The sequence below is a fragment of the Columba livia genome, chromosome 3 (assembly GCF_036013475.1).
Source record: "Columba livia isolate bColLiv1 breed racing homer chromosome 3, bColLiv1.pat.W.v2, whole genome shotgun sequence".
Classification (NCBI taxonomy): domain Eukaryota; kingdom Metazoa; phylum Chordata; class Aves; order Columbiformes; family Columbidae; genus Columba; species Columba livia.
The window spans coordinates 54,523,112-54,539,771 of NC_088604.1; the positions used below are offsets into that span (position 1 = coordinate 54,523,112).

General features: G+C 37.3%; 1 protein-coding gene across 50 annotated transcripts in view; it reads right to left on the minus strand.

The window, feature by feature from the left end:
- The window catches only part of TRDN (triadin), a 233,660-nt gene that overhangs the window by 99,072 nt on the left and 117,928 nt on the right, over nucleotides 1–16,660 (minus strand). For all 50 annotated transcript variants that reach the window (XR_010471337.1, XR_010471336.1, XR_010471335.1 and 47 more), the window contains 2 exons: nucleotides 3,236–3,271; nucleotides 150–203 (listed from right to left, as the gene is read on the minus strand). Coding sequence is in view for 47 of the 50 variants with exons in the window: in XM_065056785.1 (XP_064912857.1) it covers nucleotides 150–203; nucleotides 3,236–3,271 (90 nt within the window). In the remaining 3 variants the exon portion in view is untranslated. The remainder of the gene's footprint in view (nucleotides 1–149; nucleotides 204–3,235; nucleotides 3,272–16,660) is intronic.

Genomic DNA, 16,660 nt, shown 5'->3' on the forward strand with positions numbered 1-16,660 from the left:
ACTTCACATACAAATTACTGCAATAGTTGAGAGCAGACAAAAAAACCAAAACGGTGGCTTTTGTATAATCCAGCAGATGGTGCTATGATGCAATAAACTGGTTGAAGAGTACAAGCAGTACACTGAATGTGAGTATTTTATTCTTTTACCTGGTTCTGTTGCTTTTTTGATGGCTGGTTTGGCTGCAGGAGCTTTTGCTGCCTCTTAAAAACAAAACAAAGAAAAAAGATAACAAGTTAAACCAATTCCTACAAAGTGTTGTATCTTAAAAAAGCAGAAATCTGAGAAAAGCCTTCTGATGATATACAGTCTATAGCAATTTTTTCACCAAAGCGTTACACAAAGAGATGACCGAAAGACAAAAAGCTGATTGGCCTTCAATATACTCAAAGACATCAACAAAATACCCATCCGAAGGGCTAGTAAACTCTTGCCATTAGGTATTGAATCACTTCTTTCAACATTTTCTGTCTAGTAATTTGATATCTATTGCCAAAGCAGAGCAAAGCAGGTATCCAGGGGTTTGGGCTTGGCCTCGCTGCTCAGGCAGCATCTGTGGATGGAGGGCCTCCACGTTTGATCTTGCAGCTCTGAGACCAAAAGGTCTTGAATGAGCCTACAGCAACTGACGAGGGTTCACTGCTGTAAATTCAGCAGTGGTGCTTCTTAGGATCCCACAGATATTCAAAGTGGCATTCCTTTCCCTTAGCTGGAATCTCTCCCTGAAATGACAAGGTGAAATCAGGCCACTTCTGCAAAGTACATTCGCAGACATCGCTACAACCAGGAATCTCCCTCCATCCTGAGGAATGGAGAAGCATTAGGAGAGCAAATTCATGTTTGATCCCGCACTTAGAAGAGCAACTGCTGGGCTCTCCCAGCAGAGAAACAGAACCTCTCAGGTCACATAACGGTAGTAGTTCTGTTCTTGGCCTTGTCATGAAACATTTGCACCATCCTCTCTTTCCTGGGGTAGGACATTTCCTTGCAGAATGAAGGCTAGGCTTAAATTATGAAGGGTATATGCATCCCCAAGCAGACTCAGCCCTGGCTAGAATAACCTAACTAGTCTACTAATTTATTTACTCTTTATTGGTGTTTAGTTAATCACTTTTATCCTCAGGAACTACTAAAACAGACTGTAGTGGACTAGATGATCTTTTGAGGTCCCTTCCAATCCCAAACATACTGTGATACTGTGATACTTAAACCACAATAATTTAACAAATATTCATAAGCTAAACTCCACTGACTCTCAAACTTTTCTTTTTTTTTTTTTTTAATATCAACTAGAAGATCCTCTAACTTGAAATTCACATTTCCATATTGTTAGAGGAAACTATTAATCATTTTAATCACAACCTGAATTACATAGTGCCAAAAAATGTTAGTTAGTCCTTCACATCTGTCACTGTGTTATTACATATGCACAAAAAAAATATGGCTAAATCAGGAATGTAATTTTGAGTTCTTCCTGCCAGTCTTTTGAGAAATTCATAAAAGATGTATTAGATTGTCTTGTGAAACAGAATGAAAACAAAATATAGTTTGCATATATGGGATTGTTTTGTTTTCATCCATTTAAAAACCTGCAGCAGATAATTATATCCTAACCTAGTTATTATCACAGCATTGCAATTACTTTGGGTGCTTACCCCTCCTTCAGGGAAAGATGTAGAACACTTTGAAGAAGAATTTAGTTAATATTACTTTTCTGACTGCCTATTCTTGCAGAAGAAGGAGGAGATGCAATACAAATATTCTACAAGTGACAAGATGGACTTAGTACAAAACTGTAGAACTCTTGGATATATTCCCTTCTGAGCTCTCAGCTAGAGCTTGCTGGCCAGAGAGACTTTTTTTACATCCTGTTCATAAGATCTGTGAAAACAAATTAAGCTAGGATTCTTTTTGTTCTACCAAGATTTTTATTTTATTTTGAAACGTTTAATTTCTGAGCAACTAAAATAATTTTAACTGAGGAAAAATTTAAAATTAAATATCTTTGACCAAAATATTCTGTAATTTATTTTTTATTTTTTATTTGACTTTTCAATATAATTGACACAAAATTACTAAATGTTTTAAACTTTATTTTCTAAGTATATACCTTTTAGTTTGTAACTCACAAATTATTTCAGTGCTAATGACTCTGCACCTCTATATGAACAAGTTTGAGAGGAAAATTTCACCCTGAAAATTTCACTCGTTGATGGAGGTAGGAAGTTTTGCTGTAACAGCTGCTGGGTAGTTCTCCCATGAGAGGAATCATGTGTCCAAATCAAAAGATCCTTTAAGACCTGCTTGCAAACAGGCAGTTATTTCACTAACAGGTCATTAGTTGTAGAGTAAGTCCATCGAATTTTTTGTTCAATTTTTCTGAAAAATTTGAGTAGAAAACCCACGTGCAAGCTTTTCTTAATTGTCACAAGAAATCTTTCAATAAATTCCTGAAAAACTGAGTGTGGTAGGGGATTATTCTGCTATACAGATCGGAAAATATCATATATGGAGATGGGAGTCAGAGCATTCTTTAATAATGAATTAGCATGAGATTTTGAAGCCTCATATTTTTCCTAATTTTTCTTATATACTATACTGTCAGAACAGAGATCTGAGCAGATGAAATCTTACCAGTGAAACTGTCCCACTATCCTCACCTTATTTAGGCACTGATGCTTGCAAATTTGTAGAAAAGGAAGGCATAAGAGTTCCCTTGTTAACAATGTTTTCAGAGCATTTTTGAGTATTTATGTAGCAGAGCTCAGCCCCTACCTCTCTTCTGACTTAAAAGTTTCGCTGTCATTATGTGAAGTAACTAGATAGGCAAGGCCTTTGTTTTGCATTTGTGAAGATAAATTTGGTGCTTCTCAGCATGTTGGACTTTCGGTCTTCTCAACCCATTTACCAAAATTGCTGCCACTGATAGCACATTCAGCTGAGACTTCACTTGACATTTCCTTCCTCATGAAACCTTTGTTTTTGAAGACATTGATAGAAAAGAGGGGAAGGCAAAACTGTCAGTCACAAAGAGGAGTGTGGAATTAGAAATAGGATAAAATGGGTTTAGAAAGTAAGAGGCAGCTGAAATCTAAACATGTCATTGTTCAATTATAAACTATGTAGCAGTATTTTCAACAGTTCAATAACTATTACTTTGGATTATTGAAATGCACTGTTTGAAACTACATGACATATAAAAGAGTTCATAACCTATGGTACAGTAGTTTCTTACTTTTGGGTTCTTTGGACACAGCAGCTTCTTTTTTATCTGTAAGATAAAAAACACATGCATAAAAACATAGGAAGGATATAGGCAGACAATCTGAACCATCCCTCCAGTCCAGCCCTGAGAAAAGATCCCTGCTTCCTCAGACTTTTCCAATGTTCAATTAAAGTACAAGCTAATAAATTTCAAGCTAATAAATTTCTTTCATGTTTGTGAAAAAAAGAACATATACGACTCTTGCCAAAACTGAACCAATGTGGAATAGTTTATGAACCTGAAGAAACTCAGTCAGTCCTACATATGGACCATGTAAGGGGTAGACAAAATCTGTCCCTGGTTGATTTAAATAAAGTTAAAATAATTTGTCTGTATCAAAACACAGCATGAACACGCAGCCTACCAGAGAGCCTTAACTAATCTGTTCAGTCTCATCTTCAGTTAAGGTGGCATTTTTGTGCCACTTTTTTTGTAGGACTTTTTCCTGATAGCTGAGAGAAGATTTGGAATCCTTATTAAACAGATGTAAGTGAGCATAAATGCTTCTCTCTCCTTGGTGCTATTCTACCTCAGAGCTTTTAGCTGGGTACAAAAATTAGCCATTTTTACAACCATTTTTGGGACCTTATGTACCTTTTTCAGTAGTCTCACCTGCACATCTAAAAAATGGTTCATGGAAGTCCTGCAAGACAGATGTGTAGAGTAGTGGAAGAAGTCACTCTTCTGGTTGCCCATGAGGAAATGAACATCCTCTCTAATAATCTACAGTGTGACTAGAATACAGCAGGATAATGCTTATGTCCACAACATATATGAATGATAAACTAATTGCATTCTAAAAGACTAATATGAGAAATACTTCAGGGCAGAAGCTGCCAAAATAAGCAGCTTGCAAAACCAAGACTATCCCATTACTGATAATAATATAAAGTTGTTTCGGTTTCTGTTGCTCTCTAAATTGCTGTGAAGAAGTTGATATGAGATAAGGTAATGCAAATGACTGCCAAGTAGTCTAATAAAAAGTCTTGAAAAATTCAGAGGAAAATACATTTCTATTTGGGTGATATGTTGCTCTGAACTGAAATGTTTCTAGGTTAATCCCCTGCTTCCACTAACTCTCTGTGAAAGCATGTTTTGCAGGCATTACTTCAAAGTATGATAATTACCACATTTAGATGAAATTAATCATGAGGCAGCTTTCAGTCACGTTATCTGGCTAAGGAGCCTATTAAAGCCTTCAAGAAGAGCCTATTAGTTGCCAGATATGGAAATTTTAAAAGGTGTATATTGCAGCAGGATGAATAATTTATCACAATAATCTTCTATTGCTTGAGGTTATAAAAAAATAAATAAATTGGTAGCATCATTTACAATAACAGACTGGATCTAAATAAAACCCTCAAGTTCTTTATTTCCTTTTTTCATAAGTCATCATTTATCATTACAAGATACTTTAGTATATTTCAATGCTATAATTTATGTTAAAAGAATCAATGTGTTTTTCCAGCATCTGAAACACATAGCATATAGCAAATTCTGAGTAAATAGCTGGACAATTTTTCCAGAAAGAAAAAAATCTTACAATTTTGTTGTTGTTGTTGTATTTTTGTTTTGTTTTGTTTTTTTTTAAGAGCAGAAAAACTACCAATAGCTGATTCCAATAGCATATGTTGATGTGAAAATGTTAATATTTTTATTCTCAGGCTATTCTTTTCAAGCCAAGTGCCTAAAGTTTGATTTCTAAAGCCCTACTTGTGCAACTAGGCTGGAATGATTTACAGAAAATTTTCCAGAAGAGGTTTTGTAGACTTGGTACCATGGAGGTTTCTTTGAAGGTATATAACATTTCCATCACTCACACTTGAGTGAAATAAATGACCTAACTGCAAAGAACTGAACAACTGGTAGATCTCACAGGAGAAAACTGATCAGGACTTCTGATGTCTCTAAATGTAATTACCTGCTATACAGGTTTTTATAGTAATTATGTCTTTTTCTTAAAAAGAACAATAACAAGCTCTCTGACCTGTTGGTGTGTCTGGTTTTTCAGATTAGTTAAGAAGAGGAATTTCCAGAAAAAATTAAGTTTTTTTTCAAACACCAGTGTTAGGTGACATATGAACATTATCCTAAACATATCTTTGCCAGTCAGCATAGGAAGGACACTAGACCTAATCTCTAGAGCTTTAGGCTATTTTCTCTTTAAAACTTTACATCTGAACTCTGGCAACAGGAATGGCAGCTCTATGACACGAGAATGGTGCTCACACTTCTTGGAAGCCATGTAATTTCATTAGGACCCATTTAACACATGAACATCAGTCTGTGCACTCTAGCAGCCTTGACCAGTACTGCGGTCAAAAGCACTGTGACTGTCCTTGGTATCAGTGACAGAGCTATTCAATATCCAACAAGAGGGAATACATTTTATTTTCAAGAAGAGTCGCACTTCTACAACAATGTGAAGCAATTAAAAAAAAAAAACACCAAAAAACCCGAACTTTTAGTAGCCTTACTAAGGGAGATAAAACTTCAAAATCTGACACTTTTCGTAACTTGTTTCCTGATATGAAGCAGTCCATTTTTCAGAAGTTATTGAGGACACATTTGATACTTGGGTCTTCTTAAAGGCCTTATGTAAACCACTCAAATACTGAGCAATCTGAAGTTTTTGGATACCTCTGACCACTCTAGTCATGGGCTTTTTTGCAAACACCTGCAACAGGCTTTAACAGACTATGCACCACAGCTGAAAATTCATCTGTCAGCCACGGAGAACTGTGAAGCACCCTTTTCTTTCTACACTTATTCTCAGGAAACATTTGAAGACAGTTGTATTCTGGTCGGCATTCTCAAAAAGCAAGCATGGTTTTACAAGCTCTCCTCTTCCGAGTTGAATGAACATATTTTTTCTTTTACCCACTCTTGAAAAAGATTAAAGTGCAATAAAACTTTAAAAAATTATTTTATTTAAAAATACCACATATTTAAACAAACATGATCTGACTTTGTTCTTATCTGTACAGGCTAAAAGGATTGATTTTGAATTCAAGCTAGAAATGAGCATTTGGCAGCCAGCACAGATGTATCTCAGTAGAACAGCAAAGCAGTACTTTATTCTTTTGCCTCTTTTTAGCACATAGCTCGATCTTTTCCTCAGGCCTCAATCAGCATTCTTTTGAAGTAAACTAGCAGTACACAGTAACTGCAAATGACATCTAAACTACACATGGGGCAAGGAAAAAAAAAATCCCTCTAAGCTTATATAGCATCTTTCAAGCCAGAGAGTCCCTAGGAGGTTGGTAATAAGCCATTAGACAAGGACGCTCCAACGCTCTGGTACAGAGTGTGGTTGTTTGAGTTTAAACAAACTTCCAAAATGGAATATTTCAAATGTTGCTGTGAAGTGAATTCTAGATCTAGAGTTCACAAAACTTTTACATCTTTTTTTAGCAATGGATTTATAATACAGTGTACATTTGAGAACAGCAGACCTTCAGTAGCTCCATACAACCTATAATTTTTATATATAAAAAGAAGTTCTGGGAAATAAATGGTTTTCAAATTGTACTCTCTTGAAAAGCTTCTCTGTGCTTTTTCTTCCTAGAAATGTCTCACTCAAATATATATACACTTATAAAAATATCTTAACTTCAATGTGTTATTCAGATAAAATTATATTTCAGAGACAATATATTGATAGCTCTGCTAATGATGCACTGTTTAAAATAGCCACCTTAAACCACTTTTACTACTGGAAACATTATTCTACATGTTGGATCTAAAACAACCTATCTCTTTGGAAGCTTACCAAAGAACATGATGGTAATATCAAATTTGCAAACAGAAACTAATTTCGGCATCAGTTGGCAACCAGTGTCTAAGCTGAACAGTAGCTAAGTTCCTAATCAAACATTGTGTAACCCAGTAGCTAAGATTAAGTATATGAAGGATGCAAGAATTCCTCTGTAAAGGCTGATCTGGACTGAGCACAAAGACCCTGGGGAATTACTAGACTCCTCTGAAAGATGATTCACTGAATGAAAAGCTAAACAGAAATTTACAAAGTTAAGCAGTTACTAAAAGAGGAATTCTGATCCTAAATATCAGCTAGCACTGACCATCTTTTAGCTGATGATCATGTAATAGAATGGACTTAATCAGACTCCCCGATTGACTAATGATCTACACAGAACCACAGAAAATGACTTATATGATAAAGATGCCTCACACAGTGTGGCCACATCTCTACCAGCTGACTAAAAGAAGAGTGTTTCTAATAAGACTTACACAAATCTCATGTCATTGCTTGGCTCTTACAATTTATTTTGACGTAGGTTTTCAATTTATTTTGTAATTAAAAATAGGAGAAAAAAAGTGAAGGGAGCAGAAACATGAACAGGAACCTCAAGAATCAAAGAGAATTGTGTTGAAAATCGACATGCTATTTTCCAGTGTCTGTCAGTCAAAATTGTGCTGGTTCTCCAGAAGAGAAAAGGTTTCTGGCTGTTATTACTGACAAGAGCAAAACTGAGATCCTGCTTTGGGAGCTTCGTTCTGTCTTTGCAAATGCAATACAACAGCAGAGCTTTTAAGACAATGCACCTTACAAGTAAGACAGCTAATGTTCCCTTTGCTGCCTTAAGCAAGAGTTCACAAGAGTGGAAATAAAAATTATAGCAAGTGGCATCTGATGGCTGAGAATTTCCATCATGTGAATGAAAAACATAATTAAAGTCGCCTAGAGACCAGTCTCCGTACAGTCTGCTCCCAAGCTAGCAGATGTACTAGAATTTAAAAGCAATTTATTAAGTAGCAAGATTTGCAGTTAATGTGATTTACAGTGGTAAAAGAGGAAAACAACCCCGACAGTTGAGCATTATGAAAAATGAACTGCTATTGAGCATATAGTAATTAAAAAAGCATTTATTTTTTCATTTACTTGGAGTTCTTAAAACTTATTTCCACAAAATAGTATTGATTTCAACTAATAATCCAACATCTTGTGAAGCATTCAATTACAAACTTTCTTTAAGAATTTTTAAATAAGTTGCTTTTTAATTTATACTATTTTTGGTAATTTTACACCAATCCTACGACATTACTGATATAATTGTCATCTTACCACATCTCCAGGCTTTTGGGAGTACTTTTTATTTTGATTTTCATCACTTCTGAAACAACAGATGTCCACATATAAGGACATTTTATGAGTGCCCTTCTACTGTAATGTCTCTTTTTTAGGATCAAGATTTTAAAAATTTCATATTATAGGGAATTAAAACAATATTGTTTCTTCTTTTCAATGGGCATAAAACCTAGGAAGGCTCTATCAAAACTGATCATAGTAATGTAAGATTAATTTTTTAACGTACGTTCCCAAAACCCTGAATTTTGACGTTGGCATTAAAAGAACTGTTCTGAAATACCAACATTTCTTCCACATGGAAAATTCTGTGTTTGGACCAGCACTTGATTTTGTTCCCTGTCTTCATCACTGAGCATGATATTGCCATATGCTCTGTGACAACTCCTGACAAAAGCTCCTCTTGTCTTTCCAAAATATCATTTATTTGTGAGCATCAGAAAGGCATCTGACTGCACCAGCAATGCTGAAGATGTGCACAAGGAAAAGCAAGGTACCACACCACTGCTGCTTCAGAGACCTTCCCTGACCCATTTGATGATAGCAATAAACTCCCCAACCAGAGTTGAACCAGCTTCCTTTGAGAGTAACTTGGGAATAATGGAGAAATTTCTTGGCAGAAGCCAATAAGTCTAGAATCCCAGATTGCAGGTTTTGCTTTTAAATCTCTCCAGCCTGTAGGACACAAAGTGAGGGGAAACTGCAAATGACATTCTTGTTGGGTGAAAATGGGAGGAAGTGGAGCTTCTGGAAGGTAAAATCATGCTTCCTCAAGCGATGTGAGAGTGGACTATAAGAAAAAATTTTAAAAAGACACTGATAAACAATATAGGATATAAAGGTTTCAAGAATTTATGACTATGAAAAACTAGATAACCAACTAATGTTCTTCTGTTGTTGATTACAATAGAAAATTGGTGATAATGCTCTAAAATTTTTTCAGATGATTTTCCATTGAAGTAGGAAAAATATTCAAGCTCTCTGTGAAGGGCACCCTCCTCTGCATCATCTCTATTTTCTCCCCCCTCACAATAGCAGGTTTTTGGATAATTTCTTAATTTTTTTGGTGTGTCCAAGTTCTTTTTGATCACCAGCCCTTGTGTGTGTTGCTTCCCCATTGAACTGTCTCCTCGCACCACTATATCCATCACCATTTACAAAGGAGCTCTATATTTTGCGCAGCCACCGCGTGCCTGCCAGCCCTGAGCAGCACAGCACCAGAGGCAGGTAGTAGCCTAAAGCCCACAGAGCTTTCCAGAAAGTTGTGTGGCAATGTGCGTTGCTGAAATACTAAATGTTACATCAAACAGATTTCCCAAGATCATTTAAAAAGTTCACTCAATAGAGTGAAAAATAAAGCAAGTAGAAACAGATGTGAGCAAACAAGTGATTCAGCTACACTTGTAGTAAGAAACAGCCTGCACTTTGGGAATGGCCAATTTCAACTGCATCAGTGATTCATGGTTCCACTAATTAGTCATTTCTCCTTTCTGCTTTGTAATTGCTGAAATGGATTCAGTCTCTCCCACTGCAGAGCAGGTGGAAACACGTTCCATTGCCTTCTGCATTTATCAGGAGTGATTTAAAAAAGCAGAACTCTGGAGCACAATGTGAGATCACAGTCATCCACACACAGAAAGCTCTAAATGCAGTTAATTGTACAAGCTGCAGTCATTTAGGGAAAAGGTAGTGCTTTTTGTGTAGCAAATGCAGTTAATAATATTAATTCCTGAAATTTAAGAATCAGAACTTTTCCTGGAATAAACTGTCATTGGAATCAGTGTAAATATTATAACTGCTGAAAATTTTCTTCAGTATTTTTGAACTTTTCTTGAAACAGCATGGGGGATATACTCTCTACACTTTTCTTAAGAAAGCTCGGCACCAGTACTTTTTGAATGGTTCGTAAGAAGATTTTTTTTTTTTTCAGTCAGAATAGTCTTTGTTAAGTGTATGTTATGCATCCTTGTAATATATCTTTCTGTACTTCTAAATATATTTCAATTTTTTAGTTTCTCTTGGATACATTGATATACAGATGGCATCTGTAGACATTATCACTAGGATGAAGACATTTTTCATATTTCTGAACATAGATGTAGTCAGCATTCTGACTATGTGAAAGGGAGATCTTGTTCATCCATTCATCCATTCATCTTTATAGGTGACACACTGCTCTTGAGAAAGCAACCTCATGCAGAACCTACTACAATCAAGCTAAAAGTTGATGCACATACAACCACAGCTATGTATGGCTTTTCTGCTTAATAACATCTTTCTATTATCCTAATCATTCGATAATACCTCATCTGACTTAGTCTCTCAGAGTTACGTATAACAAATCCACAAAGTTGGCTCTGCTTCTTGAAAAACAGATCATGAGAGCAAGCATGGCCATTGGGAACATTTACTGAAACGTTAAACAACTGTAACTAAGAGTCAAGTGTAAATGATGCCCTATAAGTCAGGAATACCTCTGGTCTACGGACCTTTCTAGGGGAAAGGCATCCAAGAGACTGAAGTAAACTTTCAAATAAGTGACATGAAAGTCTTCATCAAATATGTGTTCATTAAAACTTAGTAAAAGTTTTCAAAACTTAATTTCAAGGTCAATGGAAAATTTACTTTTCACATGTAAAGTAAAAGAAAATAAAGAAAATCAGCCTAATCCCAAACTCTGAAGATTCATGCTGACTTTATTCAGCTGTAGGTCAAACCTTCAACTTGTCCTTTGAGTAACAGCAGAAAATAGACAGCATTGGGTAGGTATGTCATTGCAACTTGACTGATGTGTCTGTGCATAGATGTTTCACACAGAACAATTATCCTAAATATCAGGCCTGATGACTCAGATGCCCATCTTATTTTGAGTGCGTAGAACTGTTCTTCTTCATTAAAAAGATTAACTTTGTGTTGTTTGAGGCATAGGCATATTCTAATCCTGTTATTTCTGGATGTGACTGGAAAAACAAACATTACATTAATCCCCAGACCAACATAAACAGGGCTGATGCAATAAATTAGATTATTTAATTAAAGCTATGCCACCCAGCTGCTTTCAGAGCACAGGTACTTCATTCTGCATATCTGAAAATCCGAAGGCAAACTGATTGTTTGGTTACCTGTGTGCTCTTTAGACTGAGTATATATCACCTTCAAGCTCCTTTATTTGTAGTATCATATTTCCCCAAACAGTTCTCTACAAGACTAACAATGCAGTGTCAAGAGAGATTGCCTGTCAGACACTAAAATGACCCTCATGCTTTGCTCAAGAAAGATTGTCTTGCCAAATCATCAAAAAGTGAGTTGTAGTACAAGTCTAAGCTTCCTTCCTTTTACGTGTATTTATTGAAGGGTTGACATTTCTAATTTTTCGCCAACCAGATCTTACCACCATCATCCACCATTTGCCTTTTTTACAACACTCCTTGCTTTGTGCAGTCAAAGATGGGAAAGAACAAACACAAAGAAATGCGTCTGGCTTGAGCAATACTCAGCACAGCCTTAAAAGTGGTCAACTCACAATAGCTAACGAAGGGGCCACTGAAAAGTGATTAAAGCTTGTTAATCTGCTGCTAACATTTCATGTACAGAGCAGACACCATAGGCAGTGAATATTCATCTTCTTCTCTTCTAGAGCTTGCTTTGAACAACACATGCAGGTGGGCATGCATGACGAGGGAGACAGAGTTTCCTCTAAAGTCGATTCATACTAAATGAATGAAGAGGTCAGTCTTCTACCTCAGAGTTGCCACACCAGTCGTAATGGATATCCAGTCTTACACTGAACCAGTTTTTACTGTGAGGGGAGGGAGAGACAGGGCAAAGGCAGGAAAAACTGTTTCTAACTCCTTAACTCTTTGCATTTTGCCTTATTTCTAGCTCTCAAACACTGAACCTGAACCATGTCCTGGAAGGGCGTAAGTGTTTGGTTTGGTCTTGGCATAAAAAGTGTTATGATTCCCAACTGAAGTACTCTTTCAACAGGAAGTAAGGGACAACATTTTCAGAAACACCACAGTGACCTTGCAGCCTCTGTCCTTTTTTTCAAAAGTGGAGAGGTGTTTAGGAGCTAAGTTTTCACAGAAAGTCAGTGGAAATGCCTGGCCTACTTTGACATGCTTGTAAATCCCACCAGGTGCCATGCTGCATCTTTAGCACCTAAATGTCTTTGAAACCATGTTGTCAATCACTGCTGAGAATGGAGCATAGATTTCAAAGTCCGCTGAGTACTTTGAAACTTTCAGTGTAGGACATATTTGAGCTGCCTTTTGTCTTGTTTCAGGAGCAGAGTCCCTTAACAACCAGTCACATGGAGACCATGGGAATTGCTTTTCTGCTATGTTTGCATCTCCGCTCTGCTGGATCTTTTGCCTTGTCCCTCACCGTGACACTGTTTTTATTCTTCTTTTTTTAATCTGTTCAGGGAGCTACAATCTGATTTTTACTAAATGGCCCTACCTGTCTCTTGATAATTTCCAACTGGAAAAACAGGTTTTCCTGTTTTCCATGGAAAACTGAATACTTAAAGGATGACTACCAGTCATGTGTTCAGCTTACAAAGGCTTATAAAAATAATGTGGAAAGGAATTTTCATTTTTCCAATGAACACGTAAGACAGTTGTCTCCAGCAGCATTTCTGCACTGACTCTCCACTGCATTCTCTTTTAGCTTATCATATGTAACTCTGAGGATATACCTCCACCATGTTGAAGGCTAGAAGACACCACCAGGATATCTAATCTGACATTTTGTTGTCAGAGACTCCTATATTTCAACTAGCCACCTTTTCAGCTGATGTGTATCTTCCATTAGGTAAACAATCATCTTCTGCAGGCATCAGGGAAAGCAATATCCACCCTATGCTGTGATATTTTATCAGTCTTTGTGTTAAGAAAATGTCCCTCATTTTCAGTCTGGATTCAGGTACCTTCAGCTCCCAGTCGTTCATTCTTATTAAACTTTTTCTAATGGACTAAAGGCAGCTACTCTAACTAGAATTTTTAGTATCCACTATAACAAAGTCACCTCTTTCTGAAGAGTTAAAGAGAATACTTTATTCCTTTCTGTGAACAATATCCTTAATTTGTAAATAAATTGAGTGACTTTTTCCTGTTCTTCCTCCGATTTGGAGCACATACCAACATGCAAGTTCCAGTCTCTCCAGTGGCTTGTACACAGGTGATATGTGGCCATGGTCTGTGTTCCCTGTTGCAAGGTTTATAGTTTCATGGCTGTATGAAAACATACCAACATCAACTTGCCATTCACCATGTCAATTTTAATGGTACTTTCCAGATGTAAATGTAAGTGGCACTATAACATAAGGCAGTAGGGAACTGAGCCCTGAGGATAAAAAGACTATATTTGGGTGTCACAGGAGAATATAACTCTGAATAATGGAATAAAATTAAGCAAGGGAAAATTTAGGCAGACTGGAATGAAGTTCTTCTTAACTGTGAGATCTATTAGCTTGTAGAATAATCTTCCGCGGGAATTGATGGAGGCCTAGTTACTTCAGACATTTAAAACTAAACTGGATAAAACACTTGAAGATACTCTGTAAGGAATTATCCTGCATTGCCAGAGGGAAGGATTAGGTGACCTTGTAGGTCATTTCCATCTCCACTTTCTGTGATTTCGTTGTACAAAGCCTCACAAACAGGAAATTGTTATCAAAGCCAAGAGATACCACTAAACCCTGTCTGTGTCAGAGAAAGAAGACTGAATAACATCACCTGCTGGTAACTGTGCAGGAATCCCAATCCAGCAGTTCTGCAGGTAAATAAATACAACCAGTGCTAAGGGCTGGGTGCATAGCTTGTGTCTGAAAGCAGAAGCCTCTACTAATGCAAAAATGTCAGGAAACAGCAGGTGAGTTATGAATAGGATCCAAGAGAGGAGGAGTAGGAAAGAAAAAAAAATCAGTATGGGCTTGACATGCATAATAGTGTCATGAGCAAGTTATTAGTCAGGAATGAATCAGCCTGCAGTGCAAGAGATGAAACCTGAAGCCCCAGTCAGCCAGGTGGGAAAAACTACATGTTTTTTATAGGTTTTGGTGTGTGGGCATTTATTCAAATAATGATATTACCAACTGAAATCATAGTTAAGATGAGACCAGAACCAGAGTCTTTGCTAAGGATTGCACAAACCCACAGCAAGCCAAGCCATAGCCCCTGCAGAAATGTACAAGTAGATGAACAGCCTCACAGAGAAAGATGTCAAAAGAATACTGATCAGTAATACTCTAGAGAAGGATCACAAAGCCCTAAGGTCCAGACTTGATCTTCCTTTTTCATGTGTGCTTTAACATGATTTGTTCCTAAGTTTGCTCTCAATTCATAATGCACTGTGCTCCCTTAATCATTGCACTTATAGATTCCTTCGTCTGCATGAGGAATTGCTAGGCAACTCATTGCTTATTATTTCTTTTACTTAATTTTTACATTTGCCTCTCCTCCTAATCTCTCTAGACCTAGCTGAAAATAAACATGAATTATAGGTTCCTATACTGGGTCTGGCTGAGATGGAGTTAATTTTTCTCATAGCACACTGTATGGTATTCTGTTTTGCATTTGTGTCTCGAACACTGTTAACACTTACGTGTTTTGGCTGTTGCTAAACAGGGCTTGCACAGCATCAAGGCTTTCTCTTTTTCCTACTCTGCCTGCTTCCACCAAGCTGTAAAGAAATTGGGATGGGGCACCGCTTGGACACCTGACCCAAAGTCACTGAAGGGATATTCCCTACCATTTTAAGTCACGCTTAGCAATAAAAACTGAGGGTAGAAGAGGAACAGGGGGAAGGGTGGCTGTTGCTCGGACTGGCTGGGCATTGGTCTGCTTGTGGGAGATGGTGAGTGATTGCCATTGCATCACTGTTTTTTTCTTCTTTCACTTGCTAAATTGTCTTTGTCTTGACCCACGAGTTTTCTCACTTCTTTCTGTTCTCTCCCCCATCCCAGTTATGAATGGGAAGTGAGTGAGCAGCTGTGTAGGTGTTTAGATGCTGGCGAGGGTCAACCCACTGTCTTTTTTTTTCATTAAAAAAACCCCAAACAAACAGTGAAACAATCAGACAGGGTTCAACCATCCAGAACTCCTGCCTTCTACATGTTGTAGCAGCCACTCTGAAAGCAGGTCTGGCCAATCCCAAATGCACAATAACACATATACATACATCCCAGTTTCTCGCAGTTGCAGTTCTTACCTTTTCCTCCTACTTTGTCTAATAAGCTAGAAGAAAATTAATGAAAAAAACATTTTCTGTCTGTGACCAGCCACTTTCAAAATACCTTGGGCTCTCTTGGTCTGGCTTCACAACTCCATTTTGCCCTTGTAAGCAGCCCAATGGAGACAGCCTCTATACCTCACTGGCCCTTGTAGATCTGACATCGGGGTTCTTCTGAAAGCACCTACCACCCTCCCATCTGCTGGCATCTATCATGCGACATCTATCACATTAATGAACATGAGACACATGGCAGTGCCCAAACTAGGTTCCTGAAAGCTGTCAGTACTTCAGTTATCTCCCAGCTGGAAATACACTCCCGAGAGTGGGCAGGGTAGAGTGAGGAGTTTCAAACCCTGCTCTGGAGAGACAACAAAGATGTCTTCCTAATAATGTGTGCCAGCACAACACATTTGCTCATCACAAAAAATCTGGGATCAACATTCAGATCTCAGATGAAGTGTTCAATCAGTTGCAGATGGATCAGCCCAAAACATTTCAGGCAGTGCATCCACTGATCTAGATCAGTGGGTATACCATGCATGGGCTTTTTTTTAAGTACAAACTTATGTCATAAGGTATATTTTAATTCATTTTTACTTTTCTGTAGTGCTTAAACTACTGTCATTCCAAAATGTTTCTTCTGAGAATGGTGTCACATTTGGATGACATTCTAACATCTTTCTAGCCATGAAAGAAATAAGAAAAGTAGCACAGGGAAATAAGCAATAGACTAGTCATTTAATCGCCAGACTCTTTAAATAGCTGCATTTTAAATCAAAAAAACAAACCCAATCAACCAAAAGCATGTAGAAGAAAAAGGTCACCAGGTGGCAGTAGTTCTTCTCTTATGGTATTGGAAGGATTAGTATCGAGATTGCAAGGGATACTGTTGAACCAAGGAAGTCACAGAATTAAATGGATTTTTTGTTCTTGTTCAAACCAGGAATTTATAAATTATCAGAGGAATTTGTCTTCCTGTCTGTATAGAGCACAATGAGAAAGAACACACTGTGCATAAAACAGTCTTTTCCCTCCTTCTTCTATTAAATCAT